Source organism: Alnus glutinosa, chromosome 8, assembly GCF_958979055.1.
Source record: "Alnus glutinosa chromosome 8, dhAlnGlut1.1, whole genome shotgun sequence".
Lineage (NCBI taxonomy): Eukaryota > Viridiplantae > Streptophyta > Magnoliopsida > Fagales > Betulaceae > Alnus > Alnus glutinosa.
Genome location: NC_084893.1, coordinates 6468457 through 6493867, shown reverse-complemented (window position 1 = coordinate 6493867; position 25411 = coordinate 6468457). Strand labels below are relative to the sequence as shown.

The 25411-nt window shown below is 35.0% G+C and overlaps 3 protein-coding genes and 2 long non-coding RNA genes across 5 annotated transcripts; 4 read left to right on the top strand and 1 right to left on the bottom strand.

Annotated features, from left to right (window-relative positions):
- Nucleotides 1-3079: 3079 nt before the first annotated feature.
- On the top strand, nucleotides 3080-3905 carry LOC133874774 (formin-like protein 9). The gene is made up of 2 exons (XM_062312643.1): nucleotides 3080-3393; nucleotides 3506-3905. Exons 1-2 carry the CDS (start codon nucleotides 3294-3296, stop codon nucleotides 3730-3732), a joined length of 327 nt encoding a protein of 108 aa, XP_062168627.1. The 5' UTR covers nucleotides 3080-3293; the 3' UTR covers nucleotides 3733-3905.
- Nucleotides 3906-5683: 1778 nt separating this feature from the next.
- On the top strand, nucleotides 5684-6490 carry LOC133874776 (uncharacterized). The gene is made up of 2 exons (XR_009901377.1): nucleotides 5684-5925; nucleotides 6035-6490. It is a non-coding gene; the product is annotated as an uncharacterized LOC133874776 (long non-coding RNA).
- Nucleotides 6491-9808: 3318 nt separating this feature from the next.
- On the bottom strand, nucleotides 9809-13679 carry LOC133875967 (uncharacterized). The gene is made up of 2 exons (XR_009901513.1): nucleotides 13145-13679; nucleotides 9809-10188 (listed from the first exon to the last, which is right to left on the bottom strand). It is a non-coding gene; the product is annotated as an uncharacterized LOC133875967 (long non-coding RNA).
- Nucleotides 13680-15381: 1702 nt separating this feature from the next.
- On the top strand, nucleotides 15382-16257 carry LOC133875811 (uncharacterized). Its single transcript, XM_062314047.1, has 2 exons — nucleotides 15382-15736; nucleotides 15842-16257. Exons 1-2 carry the CDS (start codon nucleotides 15637-15639, stop codon nucleotides 16096-16098), a joined length of 357 nt encoding a protein of 118 aa, XP_062170031.1. The 5' UTR covers nucleotides 15382-15636; the 3' UTR covers nucleotides 16099-16257.
- Nucleotides 16258-20105: 3848 nt separating this feature from the next.
- Nucleotides 20106-20878, top strand: LOC133874773 (uncharacterized). The gene is made up of 2 exons (XM_062312642.1): nucleotides 20106-20359; nucleotides 20464-20878. The coding sequence occupies exons 1-2, from the start codon at nucleotides 20257-20259 to the stop codon at nucleotides 20694-20696; spliced, it is 336 nt and encodes a 111-aa protein (XP_062168626.1). The 5' UTR covers nucleotides 20106-20256; the 3' UTR covers nucleotides 20697-20878.
- The last annotated feature ends 4533 nt before the right edge of the window (nucleotides 20879-25411 follow it).

Genomic DNA, 25411 nt, shown 5'->3' with positions numbered 1-25411 from the left:
AATAAAGGGGCAAGTTAAAATATCCTTCAATTAAAAAATTTAATCCAAATTTCCCTAAATTTTACGGTTTAGAATGGGATTCTCCTCTTCCATTCCATTGAAAAACTTTCAATTTCCTTCCGATCCAATGCAAGACGTGTCGAAAAATAGATACTAGAGCTCATATTTGGCTAAACAAATGTTTAACTAAAGTTAAATAATACAATTTTTTCTTTTAGCTATTCATTTTTTCAAAGCAATTATATTCGACTTAGCATTTTAGATATTCACTTTTATTATTTCATTTAAAATAGTCATTATATTTAGTAGACTCATTTGTAGTTGTCATACAATTGGCCGAATGATGTGATACTAAAATATAATCGAGCCATTGGATATGTAGCACCCACATGAATGAATGTGTGAGTCCTACAGATCTAATTGTTATTTTTATAAAACTTGTATAGGAGGAAAGGAGAAGAACGTTTAAAGTTTCTCATTCATTTTTTATAAGTATTGATCCAAATGCTGATTTTTAATGTCACATTATCCAGTTGTAATAATTGTAGAGTATGCTAGGGACTATTTTTTTATACTCTCAAAGTTGATGGGTTTAAAATCAACATTGGATCAAAATCCAATAATGATCCATCACAAATCCAAATATGATTTTTGTTAGAGTATTGATTAAATGATTAAATTTACCTCTTCCTATAAGTTTAAGCTTTTTAGATATATAATTAATGATTAAACATGGTATCAGAGCCAAAAGTCTTGAGTACGAATATTGACTCCGTCATTCTTCTTCCATTTCAATTAAATATTTCACGTGTTGGACATCATCTATTAAAAGAGATGGCGGTTGTGGCACGAAAAAATTGGCTACTCAGAAATTGAGTGGGTTTATGGAGGTGAGCTTATTCATCATCAACAAGTATTCTAGGAAGCAAGCAAGTACTCTCTTGATGATTTTAGGAGGGCTACCGCAATAGATTTGGATGCACGGAGTCCCACCCACGAAGCATCCCCATTATTATGGCAGCCACCCCTACAAGTATGTATAAAATTAATTGGGATGTAGCTGTAGTTAAGGCTCCTCAGTGTATTGGAATTGGTGCATTGTTGTACGGGATCATTCAGGCTTACTTGGCCACCATCTTCCACGGCTTCCCATCCAAACAACTGCTATCAACGGCCTTCCGCCTTTAAGCACGGGCCGGGAGTGAATCCTATGCTCGTAATTACATTCTTCTATTTTTACCTATTTGTGTGCACTAGCTAATTCTTCTCCCCCAATTCCACTTGCTGGTAGAATTATTACAGCCTATATAGAAAAATAATGATCCAATTCCAATGTTCTTCCACCACCATTTTCTTCTCGCCAAGATTTACCAATCCCTGTCAAGAACCAAACAACTGCATGTTTTAATCATAAAGACCCACCTCCTCGACCCATTTTATGCAACCAGAATAGTAATAGTCTACGCAATCAATAACGACATTTGCGCTGCGCGCAACCTGTTCGACAAAACACCCCACCAGAGGGTGCTTCTTTGGAATTCAATAATTCGAGCATATGCGACAAGTCCACTACTTTGGTGAAGCATTGCCTCTATTTAATTAACATGATGCCTAAAACTGAAACTAAACCTGATAGTTTTTCTTATGCTTGTGTTATACGAGCGTGCTCTGAGGACTTCAATTTAGATGCGCTGAGACTTGTTCATGGAGGAGTAATACTTTCTGGGTTGGGTGGGATTGGATCCCATTTGTAATAGTGCATTTGTGAGTCTGTGACGGCTTATTCGAAACTGGGTCTGGTTGATGAAGGCAGTAGGGTATTTCATGGGATCAATAGTTGAGCCAGATTTGGTTATGTGGAATTCGATAATTTCTGGTTACGGATATTGTGGATTTTGGGATAAAGGGCTACGGCTGTTCAGTAGAATGAGAAACATAAAATAAATAAAAAAAAAAAAAAAAAAAAAAAAAAAATGCACTTATTTATAACTCATGATCTTTCATCAATTTTGAAAAAAATGTACTAAAACTTTAGAAAGTGTCAGTTTAAGATATAACCCTGTGTTATTTTTAAAAAAATAAATAATTTTTTTTTTAAAGATTCAGACATCAGTATTTTTGTAAATTCCGTTAAATTCTATACAAGGTACAGGAATCGAGTATGAGCCATCTTCTAATCATTATGGCCTTTTGATTTTAATTCAATTAATCTTAAACTTGTCATAATTTGCCATTTGTCGATTTGAAGATCGCTGAAGCACTCAATAATCCTCTTTTATTTTTTATCAAGATTTTAGTAGATCCCTAAATATTACACCCGATCTAAATCCTTAACACCCCGCATGTACTCGAGGCTGACTCGATACATTTTGAGGCCTTAAGCAAGAAGTTTAAGTAAAGCCTTTTATTTAAAATTAATTCTTCTCGATTTTGGGGATGCAAAATTACTTATTAAGTTTTTATATTCAAGTTATTTTAACATTCATTTTCAACCGATAATATTGCTAACCCATTTAATCTTTTTTTTGACATTGTTGATTTTATGTAGGATTTTATCAAATTTTTTATTTTTCATCATATTTTGAACATTGGATTAATCATAAATGCACTATTTTTGAACATTGTGTGTATACTAAAGCAACACATGGAAGAAAAAAAATAAAAAAATAAATAAAAAATCTATATTTGATATCTCGTACAAAGATATTAATGTCTTTCTTAATATATTTTAACCATAATTTAGGCCTTAATTAAAGAATATTGATGGTAATTAAGGCATTCAATGTTTTTTTTTTTAATAGATCTCCATAATATTTCGTAATTGGGGGCCTTATTAAATTGGGCCCGGTTGATATTAAATCCTTTTTTAATTTTATTTTTACTGTAATTTGGGGCCTAATTAAAGAATATATATGATAATTAAAGCCGTAATTTTTTTAAAAATAAATTTTCATTAATATTTTTTAATTGGGGCTTAAGCCGCCACCTGCTTAAGGCCCTGATTATGCTCACGCACCTAACTCCTCGATCCACTAGTCGCGGGTCTTGTAGTCAAAGGGCGTGCCAAGTGGTACCAGCACCACTTTCAAACAGAAGTCGAAAAGTTTACCCTCAAAGTCAAGCTTGTAGAATTTTAAGCCATGGCCAGTATGGATATAATAAAACAGGATTGAGGAGGGCTTAAAGACAGGATTACGTCTCTCCGAACTCTCTCACCGTCCTGGTGCTCATAACAAAGGTGAACTGACCGGCCAGCTTCTACAAGCTTGTATTTTCAGCTTTACAATTACAGGATGAGTTGTTTTCCAGCAAAGGTGATGGCAACACTAGTAGCACTATTCCTTCTTGTGGGTGGAATTGATATTCAACCAACTTCTGCATCACTTCCTTATGGTAATTAACATTACTTTTCTAAAACTCTCATATATATATATAACCCCTTTTTCTAATTATATATGATGGTCCGATCCTTAATTGACTCTATGATCTTTCTTTGGCCTGAAAGGTGGTCGGAAGAGTTTTTCACTTGATCGCTCCACGAAGACAACACCAAGATTAGAAGGCAGTTCTGAAAGTCTGAACAATATTATTACTAGCAAGAAAATAGTTTTCGCCCGGATCCTACGTGGAAGAGGTCCATCACCGCCACCTCCACCCACCCGAAACCGACCGATAAAGTTGAAGCCCCCCTCCAGGCGCAAGCCTCCACCTGCGCCTCCTATTTTAAACTAGGACAAAAATTTCTTACGAAATAGGTTTGAGCAATTTTCTTCCTACCCAATTTAGGGAAGTGATGGTTCTTTAACAATTACATGTAATTGTTAAAGAAACACATTTTATTTTAATAATTATGTTTCTTACTTTGTTCTCTTGATGTGATCCCAAAAAGAAAAGTTGTGTTCAAAGTTGGTGGCTCACAAACAAGCCAATTTCCTTCTTTAATATTTTTCTTTTTCTTTAATTTTGAGGTGCTTGTAAAAATATTAAGAGAATTCGAGGTCTTTCGATCCATGTATGTACTTGATTGGTTTTTTTTTTTTTTTTAATATCACATCAATAATTTTTTATTCTTACTCAAATAAAAAATTTACTACAAAATAAAACTTTATCACTTTTTCATACAAATTTTTCTACTTTATATCACTTCAATTACATCTTACTATTTGTTTAGAATCTGAGCAATATGTAATAAAATTGTGTACGAAAATGGTGTATATGAATATATTTATTAGTGTTGCGACCTCGGCCCATTGTCTCGTGTCTAGGGGCAAAGCCACTAAGGAGCTTGGGGGCCTCCCCCACCCCCCAAACCCAAGGTTCTGCAAAAAAAAAAAAATCAAAAAAAAAAAATTTAAAATTTAAAATTTTACCCCTAATTTTGGCCCCCCAACTTTTTTTTTTTCTTCAATTTGGCCCCTCCAAGTTGCAGATGCTGGCTCCACCCCTACTCGTGTCCTAGTTTTTGGTGAAATGTGATGATTGGAAATTGGTTAGTTTTATGTACCGTTGATTATGACTTTTATATTCACATCTGAAAAATATGTTTCATGATAGGGATGTGTTTGTTGCACAATCCAAATGCACAACTCTTATAAAACCGAAGACACATTAGTGGGACCTATACATGTGTGTCCTACCATGCATGGATCCCATCAATGCGTCTTGAATTGTGTAAGAGTTGTGAAAAAAACATTTTTCATTCATGGGAATGGTACAATATATGCGTGATTGAATTATGGAGTTGTAGTAATTATTAGGGTTAAATACCTTTTTAGTCCCTGAGATTTGAAAATTTTATTTTTTAGTCCATGAGTTTCAATTTGCATCACAGATGATACTTCAGTTTTGAGAAATGACCGAATTAGTATCTCGGTTAACTTCTCCGTCCAAAAACTAACGCCCCGCCACGCCACTGACACTTAGCACCACTAGAAAGTCGATACATGTCCAGTCAGACACGTCAGCATCCACTTAATTTTCAAATCACCCAAACATCTCCACATCACATACCCACGTCATTTGTTTATTTTGGGGGGGAAATATTTTCTGCAATTTAATAAACTTAAAACTGAAACTGAAATATTCAAATATTTCAAATAAAGAATTGAAAGTAAAAGAGAATCATCATTGATTTCAAAAAGAAATTGCAGAAGAAAAGAGGACGGAAGAATCCTAATCCCTAAACTTCCTCCCGAACTCGCTCCCATCAGTCCACAGAACCGGTCGGCCAGTGCTCCGTAACTTGCGGTCTTTTCGTCGGTTTCACACCCGGACGTTGAAGAAAGGGGATTTCGCTCATCAAATCGGCACATTCTGAAGTATTTTGCCCATTTTTGTTTTCTAGAAGACTTGTTAGAAGTTTGTTTTGTGCTATATATATGCGTTGTGTATTCTGATTGTTGGTTGAATATTTGTTTTGGTTTTTGGAACAAATGCTTGTCGATTGTTGGGCAAAGTGATGAGGTTATAAAAACCAAAACTTTCGGTTGTTGTAGGTGGAAAAAAGTTGGGTAGAGCCTGACCATCATCATGTGTTTTTGTCTTTTTTTGGGTAAAGAAAACCAACAACCAGTTTGGTTGGCTTGTTGTCCAGCACATTGCATTTTAGAATGTATTACTTTATTGCATGTCTTTGTCTTTATCTGTTTGCTGTGTTTGTGGTTGCACATAAAACAGGATTGAGGAGGGCTTAAAGATAGGATTACGTCTCTCCGTTTGAGACTCATTGATCTACATCTTGCTCCAAAGTCTCTCAGCGTTGGTGCTCATAACAAAGGTGAACTGCAGGCCGGCTTCTACAAGCTTGTACTTTCAACTTTACACAGATGAGTTGTTTTCCGGCGAAGGTGATGGCTACACTAGTAGCAGTATTCCTTCTTGTGGGTGGAATATATTTTCCTCCAACTTCTGCGTCACTTCCTTACGGTAACAATAGTTTTCTATATATATATATATATATATATGACTCATTTTTTAATTATATATATATGATCGATCATTTTTCACCTGCTATGATTTTTCTTTGGTCTGAAAGGTGGTCGGAAGAGTTTATAGCTTGATGGCTCCACAAAGACAACACCAAGATTAGAAGGCAGTTCTGAAGGTCTGAACATTACTAGTAAGAAAATAATTTCCATTCGGAGCCTACGCAGAAGAGGTCCATGGCCGCCACCTCCACCCATGCGAAACTGACCAATATCGTGGAAAAGCCCACCTCCACCCCTCAAGCCCAAGTCTCCACCTCCACCACCTCCACCACCTCCACCCACCTGAAAACAACGAATATCGTGGAAAAGCCCACCTCCTCCGTACAAGCCCAAGTCTCCAACTCCACCTCCTATTTTAAACTAGGACAAAAATTTCTTACAAAATAAGTTTGAAAATTTTTCTCTCAACCCAATTTACAGAAGTGATGGTTCTTTAATATGTAAAAAATCGTTAAAGAAACACATTATTTTAATAATTATGTTTCTTACTTTGTTCTCTTGAAGTGATCCCAAAAAGAAAAGTCATGTTCAAACTTGGTGGCTCACAAACAAGCCAATTTCCTTCTTTAATGTTTTTTTTTTTCCCTTTAATTTGGAGGTGCTTGCAGAAATATTAAGAGAATTTGAGGTCTTTTAGTCCATGTACGTACTTGATTGGTTTTTTTTTTTTTTTTTTTTTTTTTTTTTTTTTTATTTTCCTCTAAGAAATACAGGAAATGGGGAAGAGGGCTACAAATTATAAAATTCAAGACAAAAAAACCAAAGAGAGCTAGTCATTTGATACAAGACCAAAAGATTTAGATATGTACGTACTTAATTGATTTTGATAGTCATTATTCATCGAAACGAACTCGACGAAGGGATACAAAAAGGAATTAATTCGCAAATATGAGTTGGAATAAAAGATTTCAAAGAATCTTTCTTGAGACAGGAAGGAAGTTTAATTTGTTTATGAAAGAAAAGAGAAAACCAAAATTCTTTTGTTCCCCCCTGGCTTGTTTTTAGAGGTGGGTGGTCTCTTTCTTCAAGCCTTTAGGGCTGTTGGAGCTTTTGGTCCTCCTGGTGCTTAAACCGGTGGAGGTTGTTGGTGTTTTTTCTTTTATTTTTCTGTTGTTTCTTGTTACAAGCAGAGATTTTCAGGTACTAGCCCGTGAAGAACGGTGGGTGTTGGTGGATTTCCGGTGGAGATGTTTTCAAAGTTAGATCTATAATCCTTTGCTGGTTTTTCTTCGACAAGAACCTTCAAGTTGCGGTCGCCGGCCTTTTTCGGTCAAGATGGTCACTCAACGAGACTCTGCGGTTCGTCTTGTTGCTGTTCTGTTTTTGCGCGTGTGGGTTATGGCTTTCTTCTTTGGTCTTGGAAGGTGTCGATTTGTGTTCCTGAAGGTCGTCTATTGTGGGGGGGTTCCCGGAGAAGGCACATGCTTTACACGTGCCGACTCCGGCGGTTGTTTTTCCCGGTGCTAGTGTTCTGGAGTTTTCTGTTTGGTGTTTATGTAAATTCTTGCCTTTGATCACAGTCTACCGTTTGGTAGCTGCTTTAAGTCAAGTTTTTCCTGGCTTAGTGGGTAGAGATTCTTTATCTCTAGTTCACTAACTTCGGCCTCCAGGCACTGATTTCGCCTTCGGGCTTAGTGGTTGTTTCTGGTGCTGTTGTCTTTTGTATTGGCTTTTTGGTTGTGTAACCCCTTTGGGGCCTTTGGGGATTGACTCTCAGTAATGAAGAAGAAGGCACTGTTCGTTCAAAAAAAAAAAAAAAAGCATTAGAGTATATCAGGAGTTCAAGAATTCAAATTATAGTTAATTAAAGTCTATCACCTGATCAGTTGAAGACTGTTAACTAGTATTGTTCTGGCAACGTATGATAGCAGCAAAAACTAAAAATTGAATATTGAAAAGGGAACTTAGGAAAAGAGAAAATAATAAATAGGAAAGAGAAATACAATAATTACTCCAAATAAGCAAACAAAGAAATAACTCTGAAGACTAATATTTAATTTATACTTCAAAACTTTATTGTTCCATTGTGTGTAACCTTTATATAGGCTAAAATATGCCTCTAATTTAAGATCACCTCTAATAGAATAGGCAAATGTCTCATAATATTCAAATTTGATTATTATAAGTCATTTTTCGTCTCCAGCTGAATAGACAGAATATAATTTTTTTTTTCCTCTAGTGTAAATAAATAGTAAGAGCATCTCCAGGAGGATAATCAAATGCCTCAAAATAGTTAAATTTGACCATTATCAAGTTTATTTGTTGTTGTTGGTTTTTTTTTTTTTTTTTTTTTCAATTCAGCAAATAAGGCCAAGTGGCTATTTTCCTTATAAAATGAATTGTGAATAGCCTATTCATTATTCATTCTATGACTAATAAAATATTGAAAAAAATTAAAATTAAAACTAAAACAATATAATATTCATATATCCCACTCTTTCCCACCCACTTTTCATTAGAAAAGTGTGCATAATAATGCATAATATGATTATTGAATACGAACGAAATACTGATGATGCTAGTGACATTGAATATGAACAAATTGATGAAACTCCTTATGTACAAATTTTTCACGAGCATACCCCTGAATCTCTGGAGTTCATTGAAAAGCATGTGAATATCAGAGACGGTCAAGTTCATTCTCAACTGCAATATGAGCTTATTAAGCACATGTGACAGTTGCATGATCAATCTTAAGAATTATTAGTCTTATTACATGTTTCTAGTTGCTATGTTTTCCTAATTTTTGCATTTTTTTTTTCTTTTTGTTGATTTTTTTTTAAATGATCAATTGCTTTGTTTTTGGTTGCTTTACTTTCATAAATTGTGTAATTTTACTAGAATATTGAACAAGTGTAACATTCTTACAGTGTAACTAAAAAAAATGTGTGGAAATTCAATATTTTATATTTCATTATAAGTGTTGAAAAATATAATAAAAAAAAGAATGAGAAATAATATTTAAATGTAAGTAAAAAGTAATAAAGTAGAAAATCTGTTGAAGAAAGTATAGAAAAAACAGTAGTTAAAGTAGAGAGTTATACTTTTTCAATAACTACTTCGATTATTATTGCTGGAGATGCTTTAAATAGGTAGAAGAGCCTATTCACTATTCACACTGCATACAGTTTTTTTTTTTTTTGTTTTATCTCTTTAAGGATAATTGCACCGTTGGTCCCTGTGGTATGTCATAATTATTTTTCACTCCTTATGGTTTAAAAAGTGCATGAGAGGTCCTTGTAGTATGCAATAATTACAAATCAATCCCTAGCGTCAAATTCTGTTCAAATTTTTAACAGATTCCGTCAAATACCACGTCAGCGCCACGTGTCGCCATCTTATTGGCGACATGTGGTGCTGACATGCACATCTTAATAAAATAATATAAATTTATTAAAAAATAAATAAATATACGCCAGCCACCCCCTTGCCCCATTTTTTCTTTTTTCTTTTTTTTTTTTCAAAAAAAAAAGTATATTTATTTATTTTTTAATAAATTTATATTATTTTATTAAGATGTGCATGTCAGCGCCACGTGTCGCCAATAAGATGGCGACACGTGGCGCTGATGTGGTATTTGACGGAATCTGTTAAAAATTTTAACAGAATTTAACGTCAGGGATCGATTTGTAATTATTGCATACCACAAGGACCTTCCATGCACTTTTTAAACCATAGGGAGTGAAAAATAATTATGGCATATCACAGGGACCAACGGTGCAATTATCCACTCTCTTTATTTCCTTCTTTCACACAGACTCTCTCTCTCCCTCTTTCTTTTACACTCTCTTCCACAAAATAATATTTAAAAACATAAAGAGTAGAACTATGACGACCCAATTTTATTTTATTTTTAAACGGATCATCGCAGTGGCATGACTACAAGCCATGAACCAAACATCAACTATAAACATCTAATAACACGAGTACATCATATTAGATGATACACATAGCAACAAATATACCTATAATAATTTTAGCTCATGAATTGACCTAATAATATATCAAATAAACTAACCAGAGCTTCTGTATCACTATTTAACATCAAAACATCTCAAAATACTATTACAATGAATATGTCACAACCACATAACGAGAGATTGACTTAAATTAAGTCAATGCCTCACAAGACAGTAACTCGAAGGAATCCCTTCAACAACCTTTAATCTTGTACACGATCTATGACCCACGATGCTCATACCTACAACAAAACAATATTTATGCGATTGTGGTACTACACGATAACATAGGCAGATTAATGAGTCCACATTCCCAGTGAATATATAAAGCATTAGGTTTTCGCATAGGGCCGACTTTTCTTTCTTTCTACCATACGTTTACAATATCAACTACCTTATAGATAATAAATATATCTCTTTTAAAAGGTTTCGTAGCTGATGAGGTAAACACTGACATTTTATAAATACATGAAATCATACTATTTAGCTGTGAACATATGTATATATTTCAGTCTCCCGCTTGGAAGTATACACATATAAACTCATATATATCATACATGTCCATAAATCATATGTCTCAGTTATACTCATATACATGTACTCCACGACTTTCGGGAATACAAGCATATATGTACACCTAAGCAAGAAATCATTTAAATCCTTATATGCAAACCAGTCGTATCGGTATACGCATGCTCTATTCCATTCAGACTAATGCATATTGATACACCTAGTATGAAAATCCACAATAAAACACTTTAAACATCATCATCGTGTTATGCTTTCATACGTCTTCATAATATCATAATGTTGATAAGACTCTCACCCAAGCGATCTTGTTGCTTGATACTAAAGGGACTTCAACCCAACTGGTCTTACACATGATACCGATGGGACTCTCACCCAAACGGTCTTGTTGCTTGATGCCATTGAGACTCTCACCCAAACGGTCTTAGTTCATCGTTTCATGTTCTTGTTTTCTTTTCACATCATGTTTTATGCATTCATGCCATATAATGATCATGTTTGTGCTTTCATACATTTATACATAATTTTAACATCACATGCTCGTCATGATCTTTTCAACACATCACAAACTCTTTAATTCATCATAAAACTCAAAACACATTTCATTTCTCAATCTCATAAACATACTTTGAAACATTATCAAATCATATCCCATTTCTTATTTCATAAACATACTTGAAAACTCATAAACCATCATCAAATCATATCTAAATATAATTGAAGGTATTGAAAGTATTCTCAAAACACGCATTATCATAAAATGTGATCGGCTCGAATTAAAGCAAATATATCATTTAGTAATACCATAAAACCTCAAAACTTAGTACATTTTCTCAATGAGTCCTTTAGTAGACTGCATAGGACTCGCGACTCAAGTACTCATCCTTGATCTAGTCACGTCGTACTATACAGTGGAGGACTAGTTTTAGCTTCTAATCTCATGTCACGTGCCTGCAATTAATCGTTAGACTCGGCTAAACTATCGAACCCTCTCCATTTCACATATAGCTACCACGAGCTCTCACATAGCATTCTCACTTTCCTAACAGCAGGTAAGCCTTGTTGCCTTTCTATATAAACCCACAATGAAGAACTTATTTCAGATACTTGCTTTACTCTAAGACACCTAAGACTACTATATTCTTATATTTTGTTTTAACTTGATTATTAATTACATACTTAATAATTTCAATCTTTGCATTCTTAATTTCATTACTTTATCGATTTAAGTTAACAAGGTATCTTGGGTCCTTATATATATATATATTAAATGCTTATTAAACTAAGCTTAATTCAATAACACACTTAACTACTTTTATTGTACGTGAATAAATGCATTACTTATTTAATTACTATTCCAAATGGATCCTAAGTCTACTTATATATTTCTATAATATTGCTAATTTATATTTATTAACTTAAGGTTATTTTGGATCATTTACCATTCTATTACATTCTTATCTAAACCGTAACATTTAACACTTTACCCTTATTAATTTCTAACTACCTAAGTAGTTTAGATTATAGGACCTAAACGGTTTAATGGGCTATTGACTTAATTAGATTAAACTATAACTCCCATGACATTTTAATCTTAAACTATTGTATTCAACACTTTATTCCTTTATTATATAAATACTTGGATAATTAGAGTATAGGGCCTTAATCTTATTCACAATGTTAATTTAATAACTCCTATTAGATTATAATATAATTCCATATTGTAAAATATTCATTTACTAAAACTTGAGGCATATACATAGACTTCTAAACTAAGCATCATACTTAGAATCAATTTGTTATTAGTCCATAACTCTTATGACTTCTATCTAGATATTAGTTATATCTATTTTGATATCCAAATTGTTATCTATATTTATTAGACTCACTCATTTATTAATTCTAGTAATTCCTTTATATCTATTTATTCACTTATTACACTTTACTTTTATTTATTCATTTTACTTCATTATTTGTTTCTCATTCCTCATTTAGCACCAAGACTAAAATCTACTTATCTCATTCGGTTCTTATAAACATAATAAAACCTCAACTTTAATTCCTAACCGTATTTGCCATTTACACAAAAAGCGTCTAATAAATACATTAACTTCGAACTCTACTCTAACAAGCCAACAACACTCAACAACAAATCCACCATTTCAACAAACCACACTTTACCCCTCAAAATTCCATCTACTAAATAAACTAACCCGTTCGGAATAGCACACCCAAAATAATCCCAACTCCTAGTTCAATACCTACACGGCTAACACAAGAACATAGCCAGAATTTCAACCAAACCATAGCCATTGCCGACACACACACAACTGACCAAACAGAAATAACCATCAACAATCTAAAACAAATATTGTACGGCCAAGAAAGACCCAAAACCCAAATACCCATTCGGCCAAGCTTCCATGAAACGAAACCGAAACTCCAACGACATCACACTCAAGCTCTAATCGGTTAACATCCACTCTAAATCTACAAATCCAAAATAACCAAAAATCCTCCAACCACATACCCATTCGGTTTGAGCTTTAACAACCAACACCCACAAAAACCCAATCTTAGATGCTAGCCAAATTCCAACAACCAACCAGATTTTAGCTCATAAATCTCAACGGATATAAAGAAATCACAATGTGAAGCTCGGATCCTTACCTGATTTTTGTGGTTTTTCCCCATGGCCGAACTCTCCATTTTTTCTTCTCCTTCTCCTTCTTCCTTGTCCGCGTCATCTCTCTCTCAGGTCTGCAACGTCTCTTTCTCTGCATCACGGCCTCTCCTTCTATCTCAACCTCTGAATCTCTCACTCTCAGACTGATCTCACTCCCTTTGTATCCTCTCTCTCGGTTGTCTCTCTCTCCGCATCTCTGTGTCTCTCCCTCTCTCGATCGAGCCTAGTGCACGAACACAAGAGAAGACAAAGAAAGGAAAATGGATGAAAAGGGAGGGGAGGGGGGCTGTGTGAAACGGATCCAGCTTCTGTGCTGTAGTTTTAACTACAACACAGATGCTGTAAATTTAAGGAACGACTCAGATTGTTTTAAAATCCTTATAACCAAAACGTGGTCGTTTTAAACTCAAAGTTGTCTTCTCGTGGTTTCCTGTTTGACGCCGTTTAAGGGTATTGCGTCTTGCTTCTCCACATCTCTGCAAACTTGGTTCTTGGAGCAAGCCCAACAATGGAGGTTCGCCTTAGGGGTCGAGCGAAAGAGCCACGCTTAAAAGATCTAGTTCTTAGAAGACCCGTGCTTTGAAGACCTGGTGTTCGGAATACCCATGCTCAAAAGACCCACGCTCGGAAACCCATTGCTGGGAATTCCTGGTGTACAGAAGATCCAGTTCAGCTTTCTTCCCCATTTATCTTGCTTCAATCCGGTAGTCCCTTCTTAGTGTTCCAGTAATCCCGCTTGGTGGTTCATGCAGCTTGTGGTTTTGGAGTTTTCGACTTTAAACCTTTTATTCTCTGCAAGCCAATGAATCTGGATTTGCTTCAGATGCTGCTAGGCAATTTGAACGGTCTCTTAGCTGGAAGGTAATTAAGATGATTGCCTTCGTATGTTTTTGCCCTTTAATTGGGTGTTGGAGCTCTCTTGGTAAGTTGGCTGAGTTGGCGAGGAAGAAAACAACTATTGTGTGGAGAAAGAGTGGATTTTTTGTCTTTTCTTTTTATAAACCCCTGCAATGACAAGAAGACCTCTCCTATTCAAAGAAAAGGAAAGGAAAAACCCACCTTCCTTTGTTGGTCGAAGAGAGAGAGACCCATTTTGTTACTCTTTATTCATCAAATACAAAATCAGAAACCCATTTCTTTTCCTTCTTTTTCAACAAATGTAAAGGAAACAAAGAAAGAGAGAGACCGATTTTTCTTCCTATTCATTGCTGGGCAAGAAGAAGAATCTTTGCCTTCGTTGCTGGGCTTCTGTCAAGAACCAGCTTGCATAGATGTGGAGAAGCAAGGTGAAGAGGAAGACGTTCCCACTGCCCTTAAACGGCGTCAAGCGGGAAACAACAAAATAAACGTTTGCTTCAACAACTTTAAGTTAAAAACGACTGCGTTTTAGTTAAGAGAATTTTGTAACAATCTTAGCCGTTCATTAATTTATAGCATCTGTGCTGTAGTTTTAAACTACAGCACAGAAGCCGGATCCGTGTGAAACAGGCAGAATGAGAAGAAAAGAGAAGAAAAGAAAAGGGGGAGTGGACGAAGGAGACAGAAGGGGAAGAAAAGAAAAGGGGAAAGAAACAGGAGGGGGAGGGGAGAGGGATCTTATACACTTCATTTACTATCCGGTTCATTTTATGCAGGGGCATTTTTGTTTAAGTGCGGGGGACAAAAGTAGCAGATCATTAAATTATCACATTGTTTATTGTTAAATAAAATAGTATTTCATTATATTATTGAAAATAGTTGACTTACGGTGTGGAATTGTGATGATAATCACAATCACATAAATGTTTATGCAAGACTATAAGAAGGTCAGGTTTATTGGGATTTTTATGCCAATCCTGATATTTATGAATAAGGCTTTTACGTATTTCTGTTAATATGTAATATTCTATATGATGGTTTGTATTAAGTTAAAACAATGATTAAGTATTATTGGTGTCGTATGTGACACATATGTTAATACTTTGTGTGTAATTAATATGTGAGAACGCTAAATTATATTATTATTATTATTATATTGAGATAATTCAACCAGTTCTGATATGTTATATTTCCAAGTTTTTTAGAAAAAAAAAAAATATATTTCATTATTAAATTTTAACTCTGGTGATGTCGTAACGTTACGTAAAATTTGACTTTTTGAAAAAAGTGGGGCACTATGACTGTTGTGGGATTCCATTCCTATCAACGCCATCTACATTTGACATTATTGCAAACTCTTCAATTATTGGAATAATCTTGTGGTGTCTGCTTTTCGTCATGGCCTGGTAAGATATCTTGGTGGTTAACAAGTTCTTCATCTACATAAGCACGAATAATATGCATAAAAACAGGAGGGCTTAAGGCTCTTACGTCTCTCCGTCTGAGAGTACTCTACATCTTGGTCCATACTCTCTCACCGTCGTGGTGGTAGTGGTGCCCATAACAAAGGTGAACTGACGGCTGGCTTCCACAAGCTTTGTGTTTTCAGCTTTACAGGATGAGTTATTTTCCAGCAAAGGTGATGGCAACACTAGTAGCACTATTCCTTCTTGTGGGTGGAACACATATTCCACCAACTTCTGCATTACTTCCTTACGGTAACAATAGTTTTCTATATATGACCCCTTTTCGATATATATATATATATATATATATATATATATGAAGGTCCTTGACTATATGATCTCTCTTTGGCTTGAAAGGTGGTCGGAAGAGTTTATCTCTTGATGGCTCCACAAAGACAATACTAAGATTAGAAGGCAATTCTGAAGGTCTGAACATTACTAGTAAGAAAATAGTTTTCTTCCGAAGCCTACGAGGAGGAGGTTCATCGCCGCCACCTCCACCCGTCCGAAATTGGCGGTATATCCCAATATATCCCCCGCCCAAACCCAAGCCCCCGTACATGCCCAAGACCCCGCCTCCGCCGCCGCCGCCGCCGCCACCTCAGGTTCCATGATAATTTATGTTTTTGACTTTGTTCTCTGGATGTAATTCCCGAAAGGAAAGTCATGTTCAAACTTGGTGGTTCACAATTACACGCCAATTTCCTTCTTTAATGTTCTTTTTTTCTTTAATTTTGAAGTGCTTGTAGAAATATTAAGAGAATTTGAGGTCTTTCAGTCCATGTACATACTTGATTGATTTCTTATTTTTTTTATTTTTCTAAGAAATACAAGAAATGGGAAAGAGGGCTACAAACTATAATTCAAGATAAAGAAAAAAACAAAAGAGAGCTAGTCAATAGATACAAAACCAAAAGATTTAGATATGTAGGTACGTACTTAATTGATTTAGATAGTCATTATTATCGAAACAAACTCGACGAAGGGATATAAAAAGGAATTAATTCGCAAATATTAGTTGCATTAATGGGAGATAATTCCTGTGTATTTTTATTAGTCAATATAATGTGACTTTTTTTCTTTAAATCATCAATTAATTGGACATTCTTGACTCTTGCGTAGAAAAAAAGTTATGTGAATCAAGGGAAACTACGAATCAAAGGAAATAAAAAGAAAAATAAGTATAATTAGTTACAAAGTTATGTGAAAAAAAGATGTGAATAACCCATACATGTATAATTGTATTCAAGCTAGACAACCAAAATACTGATAACATTCTTCCATTCGATCAATTGAAGTTACCGTACGTTCAAAAGTGGGTATAAAATTCTTACAAAAACCAACTTCTCAAAACGAAAAACTTCAACAGCTCAACACCTAGATATTGTCATATACAACCAAATCTAAAGTTGTCATTTAAAAAAAAAAAAAAAAAGGGTTCATATATATAACTCTTACATCCATATTGACCCAAAACATATAAATATACAAATACTCATATGCTACCAAAAATTAATTGTCACAAATACATATATAACAAAAGATAAGGTCAATGTCAGTTCATAATTTATTGTCATAGTCCTATTCAGTAGTGGCCCCTGGGCTGTTTTAATTTATTCCACAAGCTGTGATCCTCCATCCTGCACCGGCCACCAGCACCATATAATGACACATAAGCCATCTATCCGCATACATGCATTTTCAGCCTAACACTGGACAAGCGGATACCATATCTAGCTACTATCCACACATGCCAACGAACATTGGAATATGGGTAGGTGAAAGGGGATAATATCCATCTCTATCTACCCATATATATATATATTATTAGGACTTTATTTCGATGTGCTTCATACATTTTTAGTATTAGTTAATTTGGCTTGGTGGTTTGAATTTTTTTTTTTTTTTTTTTTTTTTACATGTCCACGTAAGAGGGGAATGAGGGTTTCAAATTAGTGACTTCCGCTTGATAAGGCGTAGTTCCCAACCGATTAAACTACTTCTTGGAGACGGTTTGAAATGTTATTAATTAAAATACAAAATTGACAATGTTACTAAAGTTAATTCATTTGTTTTGTTTTAGAGAATATAATTAATTTCAATTGTATTTTGTTTTTTTTTAAAAAAATTTACTTAATTTTATTGACCAAATTTTACAAATAATATATTATCGCAAACTCTGAACCCTCTTTCTACTCACCTTTGATTCTGATATCATATACTGATCCAGGTGATAGTAATGAGTATGCAGTTAGTTATATATATATGACTCAGTTTATAAATACTTGTATTGTTCAATTATAATTCATTTTGATCAAGTCTATAGTTTAAAAAAAAAAAAAAAAAAAAAAAAAAAAAAAAAAAAAAACCACTCAGTCTGTGTGTGGTCCAAGTATTGCACAGGCAGAGGCGCAGTACATTTTTTTTATTATTATTATTTTTGCAGTTAAATGAACATTTCAAAATGTGACAACAAAGCAAAAAAACAAATTTGGGGTTGCTGAACGTTTTCCTTTGACACATGGGTGCATGGTTCAATAACTCCCAATGGTCAATTTGAAGTGGTCAACGAAAGAGGGATTCACCACTCTTGATGACTGATGTGGGGATGACTAAAATCACCCAACAACTCTGCTTTTTATGTTTTTTGCTTTGTTATCGAGATTTGAGTCTTTTGATTAAAAAGGATGGATTTCGTCCGATAAAATATGCTAATGTTCCGTTGGATTAGGTGTACAATATTTTATGTATTTTTTGATTTTTAGGGCAATCGAAAATATAATAAACAGAAATTATTTTTAGTTTCACAATAAATATTTTTTTAATTTTTGGAAAACGATTTACGATTTCTAGATTTAAAATCTTCATTCTTTCACGCACGTTTGTGGGAATCAGTTATTATCGAGTATTGGAGTTTGTTGGTAGCCCGAATTTACCACCGAAGGTTTCCGAATTTTGGTATTCAATTGCCGAAATCTGATGGCACTGGCTTGATTCTAGCGACCATTGTTGGAATCCAGCAACTGCCGTCGGAATCTGGTAACCCAAATTCTAGCAAACATGTCGGAATCCATCAGAGGGTTTGAATTTGGCAATTCACGCCGGAATCCTGCGACAAGGGTCGGACGTCGCTGGATTTCGATGGACCAAATTCCACCTAAATTGGTCGGAATCTGGCAATACAACTGGAATCTGGCTAACCCTGTTTTCGACGAAACTAGTCATAATTTGGTCATGGCCGCTTGATTTTGTCCTTCATCGCCAGAATCCAATGAAACTGGCTGGAATCCAACCGGCCAGTGACCGAATCTTGTCACAGATGATTTTTCGCCGTTAGTGATTTTTTTGTGCGATCCAAACACCGAAAAATATTTTTAAGGAAATAATTTTTCGTTGAAAATATTTTACAATAAAAAACATTTTAAGTTAAAAAAAGAAAAGAAAAGGAAAGCATAAATATCATGCATGATCTAAATCCCTAACACCACTAGCCGCTCCTCTACTTGTCACAGGTAGGGGTGTGCAAAACCCGTAATCCTCGCCCCGCCTTGCCCCGCAGAGGACTGGGTTTTTAAGTTTTTTTGCGGGTTAGGGTCTTAATTTGAGAAATTTATGTGGGGCGGGGCGGGTTGCGAGTTTAGCCTTTTAAAAAATGCGGGTCCCCGCCCCGCATAACACAAAGGAGAAAAAAAAGAAAAAAATCATGTTTCTTAGAATTTTATCTATAATTAATAGGGTTTTTAGTTTAGTTTACAAGGCTAATTCCGTGGAAAATGTTTTTGTATGGAAATAGGAACGATTGAAAGATATGTGTCAACATGTCGAAGGACTAAATTTAAGAAGCTTTGAAATTATAATTTATTTTTTTTAATGAAACAAAGTTGATTTCCTAAAAATTTAACTTTGCATTTATAAGATTCTGTGAAAAATTAATATGAATTTAATTTTTTTATTAAAAAAATCTGTATTTTTTTTGAAATTTTTATTTTTTACAAAATAAAATCAAAATTACATAAATGCCACTCAAAATATCCGCCCTGCCCCGCACGGTTAGTCTTTATCAAATGCGGTTTGCGGGTTGGAAATTTCCAACCCGCAAAGGTGTGGGGCGGGGCCAAAAAAGGTGGAAACCCGCCCCGCCCCGCCCCATGCACATCCCTAGTCACAGGTCTTATAACATTCCTAGCAGCTTCCTAACTATTTTTCCTAAATATAAGAAACAAAACTACTTTTTATTTATTTATTTAAAAAATAAGTTTATTTATTTATTTTTTAATAAATTTATATTTTTTTATTCAGACGGACACGTGTCAATTTTTTATTGGGTCTGACGTGTATGGTTAACAGATTCCGTCAAACTGGTGGATGAAAAATCGACTCAATGAGTAAAACGTAATTATTGCTTACCATAAGGACCTCTCATGAACTTTTTGAATCATAGGAAATGAAAAATAATTATGACATACTACATTATCAATAGTTTAATTATTGTTTTAAAAAATATGGTGTGAATGCTCTTATGGTCAAAGCGTGTCCCTAAGTACCACCTGCATTCAGCCCCACGTTCAACAAATGTCCAAAGAAGTGTACCCCCAAAGTCAAGCTTGTAGAATTTTAAACCATGACCAGTACTTGTACTTCTATTCATAAAAACAGGAGTCAGGAGAGCTTAAGGCTTACGTCTCTCCAAACTCTTCCCGTCCTGTTGCTTACTGCTCATAACAAAGGCGAACTCACCGGCTTCTACAAGCTTGTATTTTCAGCTTTACACGATGAGTTGTTTTCCGGCAAAGGTGATGGCAGCACTAGTAGTAGCTGTATTCCTTCTTGTGGGTGGAATACATATTCCACCAACTTCTGCATCACTTTTTTACGGTAACAGTAGTTTTCTATATGTATATATGACCCCTTTTATATATATATTATATATATATGATAGATCATTTCTCACCTGCTATGATTTTTCTTTGGCCTGAAAGGTGGTCGGAAGAGTTTATCACTTGATGGCTCCGTGAAGACAACACCAAGATTAGAAGGCAGTTCTGAAGATCTGAACAATCTTGCTAGTAAGAAAATAGTTTCCGTCCGGATCCTACGTGGAAGAGGTCTGAAGCCGCCACCTCCACCCACCCGAAACATACCAACAAAATGGAAAAGCCCACCTCCACCCTTCAAGGGCAAGTCTCCACCTCCGCCTCCTATTTTAGGCTAGGACAAAAATTTCTTACGGTTTGAGAAATTTTCTTCCTAACTCAATTTGTAGAAGTACTGACGGATTCTTTAACATGTAGTCGTTAAAGAAACACATATTATTTTAATAATTATGTTTCTTACTTTGTTCTCTTGATGTGATCCCAAAAAAATAGTTATGTATTCAAACTTAATTCGCAAATATGAGTTGTATTAATAGTAGATAATTATTAATGTGTATTTTTATTAGTCAATGTGACCTTTTTTTTTTCTAAACAAAAATCATCAATTGGACTTTCTTCACTCTTGTGTAGAAAAAAAAGTTATGTGAATCCAGGGAAACTACGAATCAAAGGAAATAAAAAGAAAAATTAGTATAATTAGATTACAAAGTTATGTGAATCAAAAAAAGATGTGAAAAACGTAAAAATGAGTTTAAAAATTGGATTTTTGTTTTTTTGGGTAAGTAGGTAATTTAAAAATAGAGGAATAAAAATTATGATTTTTTTTTTCAAAAAATTATTATATATATATATCCCAAAATTAAAAGGTTTAGAACGTTATAGGCTAAAATCTTGCAACGGCAATCGCCACAGCCTGTTCTCTCTCTGTCACACCTACTCGATCACCATCTTCTATGGCTTCCTATCAACGGCCTTCCACCTTTAATCGTGGGAGTGAATACGTGGGAATCGATCGTAATTACATTCCTTTCTTTTTTCATATTTTGTAAACTAATTCTTCTCCCCCAATTCCACTTCGTCGTAGAATTATCACAGAATATATAGCAAAATAATGATCCAATTCCAATGTTCTTTCACCACCATTTTCTTCACTTAGAACTCTCCAAGATCTACCACCTCCTTGATCCATTTTATGCAACCAGAATAGTAAGATTATATGCCATCAATAAAGACATTTGCGCTGCGCGCAGCCTGTTAGACTAAACGCCCCACCGGAGTGTGTTTCTTTTGAACGCAAGTCCACAACTTTGGTAAGGCATTATCTCTATTTAACATGATGCTTAAAACTGAAACTAAACCTGATAGATTTTCTTTTGCTTGTATTATACGAGCTTGTTCTGACTTCTGAGGACTTCAATTTAAGATGCACTGAGACTTGTTCAGGGAGGACTGAGGAGTAATACTTTCTGAGTTGGGATTGGATCCCATTTGTAGTAGTGCATTTGTGACGGCTTATTCGAAACTGGGTGTGGTTGATGAAGCCAGTAGGCTATTTGATGGGATAGTTGAGCCCGATTTGGTGACGTGGAATTCGATGATTTCTGGTTATGGATATTGTGGATTTTGGGATAAAGGGCTAGCTAGTCCTGTTCAGTAGAATGAGAAGTGAAGGGAGGCGGCCAGATGGATAAGTGTATATCCAATGGATATACAGTAGCCGGGTTGCTCTCAGGTTTAGCATATTCCCGCTTGCCGAGTATTGGCCAAGGAATACATTGATTTTGTCTGAAAACTGCCTTCGATTCTAATGCTCATGTAGGCAGTGTAGTTGTGAGCATGTACTCGAAATGTAAGTGCATGGATTCTGCATATAGAGTTTTTTGTAATTTGTTCCAACCTGATTTAGTTACATGGTCTGCTTTAATAACTGGATATTCGCAATCTGGAGATTATGAGAAGGCTCTGTGCTTCTTCAAGAAACTGAACACAGAAAGTAAGAAGGCAGATCCCATTTTGATTGCCAGCGTAGTGGCAGCTGCTACTCAATTAGCAAATGCTCTCTGCTCTACTTTGTGCTTGCTGCCACGCTGGCCTTCTCCAAGATGGCCAGGAAATTTTCAGAAAAATGAAAGATGAATTTCAAATTCAAGCTAGAATTGAGCATTATGTTTGCATGGTAAAACTCTTCGGGATGGCTGGTTAGTTGGAAGAGGCATACAATATTATCCTGTCTTTGCCAGAACCAGTGGATTGTGGCATCTGGGGAGCCTTTTTATCATGCTGTGATGCATGTGAAAATTCCAACCTGGCAGAAATTGTAGCTCGGCGGCTTTTGGAAGATAATCATGAGAGAAATGCTTACAGAGTCTTGCTTTCTAACATATATGCAGCTGATAGGAGGTGGGATGATGTGCAGAAGTTGAGGAATGATATGACAGGAGAACTGAAGAAAATTCTTGGGGTTAGCTGGATTGCAGGCAGTAGTCATTAACTGTTGAAAAGATATCTACACGCTTGATCATATGTTCCCATATCATCTTGTGCCGACATTTATGGATAAACAAGATGAGAGGCTCTGGGAGCACAGGGAAAAAATGCCGCGTTAAGCCCCAAGAAAACAGAAACGAGAACTATTCAGAGAAAAAAGAAACAGAGAGAGCCAAAGAAACGAAAATGGTGGGAACTGAAGAAACCCTAAACCCCATGGAAAGCCACTTCTTCGGCTTCTTTTCTCTCCCTTCTACCTCTTTCAGCCTTGTTCCTCTCCCAGGTTCAAGAAGATTGGCTCCAGAGGCACTTGGCTCTCTTCATCTTCGACGGCTTTGCTGGGTCTTATCACTGGTCACAAAGCTCAGTATGTTGTTCTCATTGCCTCCTTTCAACGAAATGAGTTTGTGTCGTTTTAGCTTTTTGATAGAGTTTCCCTAGTTTTAGCTCAGTATCCTGCATTTCACTGATAGGATTTCGTGTGCATGGGATTTTCAGCTTGTTAACTCGTTGTTCAATGTGTGCATGGGTTTTTTTTCCTGGTTTTGCTGTAGATTGCAGAGCTTTGTGGAATTTGTGAGGCATGAGTGTGTGGATTTGTTAAAACTTGAGGCTTGCCCTGCTTTTGAGTGCAATAGCAACCTTTATTTGTAAATATATATATATAGTGCTTTTTGAAAGGCTCTCTGGGAAATACCTGTATGATATTATTTCTAAGAGCTTTATTTCCATTAAGTTTTTGAAAATTTAGATCCTTAGCTTGTTTTGTTTTTAGATCTTCTGTAAGTATATAATATCCATGGGAAAATATTTTCTTATTATCTTCAGCTTGTGTTGACATATACTTCTCCTATGTTATTCAGGTGCTTCCTTCAGTCTACGAATTTTTCAGATTATATTGTGTAGTGCTTGATGTAGCTTTTATGCAATGCTTTTCTTCATTATGTTCACCCACAAGGTCTAGATATTCGGTCATCCTGTGTCTATGTTTGCAAACCTACGAGATGGAACAAATTATATAATGCAAGTGGTTGATTGTCTTCATTTGTTTATGCAGAAGAAATAGGAGAATTGAATTCAATGATCAAAAGAAAATACACTCGTCGATTTTAAACAGTATACCATGCATCCTTGAGTATCAAACCATTTTGAACAAAGAAAGTAAGGGCTCTACAATTGTTTCTATAAGAAAAGAAATATTGCATAAGATCTGCAGTCTTCTTAATTTTTCAAGAAAATTTTGGCTAGCTTTTGAGTGCCCAAAATCTTGTTGTACATAGACAGAGTTAGGTTTTGAAAATAGCCCAAATGAATTGCCAACAGGGAGATTTGTCCATTACATAAAATGTTTTTAAATTTCAATGATTACGCGGTGGTATTTTGATATAAGAGAAATGCTACACTTCTCGAAGTTTTTCTCCAAAAGTTGATTTCAAAATGATGTGTCAGTGTCACCATCCCATAAGATCTATTGTTTTAAGAAATGTATCATCATCTAGTAGCAAATCACTTGAAAACCAATTTTTGAAGAAATTTTTTGAAAAGTGTAGCATTTCTCGAGTTTAGTTGTATTTGCAAGTTACAAAGATTCTCTAGGCCAAATTAAACAAGCTTTTTAACTATAACTAGGATTCAAATTTTATTTTGTTCTTAATTAATTTGAATTCAAAACAAAAATTTGTACTGTGCAACAAAGTTTCTAAGTGACGGGCTACACCAGTTTTATTTTATTTTTTATTGTTTCATTTTTTTATGGTTTATTTTAAATAGTTATGGAATATCCTGCATCCACATTTTTCGTCAGGGTGCAATAGATAATCCTCTATTGTTCTTTCTTGTCCTTTTTCTCTTTAAAGTGATTGGTGATATCAACAGTTACATTTTATTTTATTTTTATTTTTTGTGTAGACTTATTCGGTAATAAAAATGGTGTTTGTAAGTCTTTTTAAGACTTGAGATTTTGAACTATATATATAATTATTTGAAGATTTGCACCGGTGTTAGCAAAGGCATCGTGACACGGTTACTTTAGAAGGCTAGTTGAAAGCCTCATAAGCAAATCCATCAAATGGGTGTCCTGACGTGACTTTCACAGTATTACTCCATGTAGCCTCGTCAGCAAACCGTCCTGACTAGACTTGTTTAGAAGACAAATTCAAGTTTGTGTATTATGTTCAAGAATGACCAAATCAGAGTAAAATGGTCATAACTTTTTATTCCGACATCAGATGAAGACAAATTTAATAGCATTGGAAAGCTAACTCAAAACGTGGCAACTTGTATTTAACAAAACATTTTCAATGCTTACGTTTATTGGGTCAAAATGTATTGTCAATAGAACTCTGATGAGCTGATCAAGGCAGTGATGTCATTGATACACGTCAGCAAACCAGTCAACAAGGTGTCAATACGAGTAAATGGCAGAGAAGCCCGTCAGGACGACCTTGCTGACACCCTCGGGGAAAGAGTGAAAACCTAAAGTAATAACCACATTATTTAATCTTGCATATAGATTTAGATAGTAATCTAAATCTCGATTACTTTATAAAATAATGACATTTTAGAT

Bases quoted from the DNA above. Each gene is read 5' to 3' on its own strand.
- LOC133874773 (XM_062312642.1), top strand. From the start codon at position 20,257: ATGAGTTGTTTTCCGGCAAAGGTGATGGCAGCACTAGTAGTAGCTGTA. The intron at 20,360-20,463 runs GTAACAGTAGTT...TTGGCCTGAAAG, and splicing joins TTCTGCATCACTTTTTTACG to GTGGTCGGAAGAGTTTATCA.
- LOC133875811 (XM_062314047.1), top strand. From the start codon at position 15,637: ATGAGTTATTTTCCAGCAAAGGTGATGGCAACACTAGTAGCACTATTC. The intron at 15,737-15,841 runs GTAACAATAGTT...TTGGCTTGAAAG, and splicing joins TTCTGCATTACTTCCTTACG to GTGGTCGGAAGAGTTTATCT.
- LOC133874774 (XM_062312643.1), top strand. From the start codon at position 3,294: ATGAGTTGTTTTCCAGCAAAGGTGATGGCAACACTAGTAGCACTATTC. The intron at 3,394-3,505 runs GTAATTAACATT...TTGGCCTGAAAG, and splicing joins TTCTGCATCACTTCCTTATG to GTGGTCGGAAGAGTTTTTCA.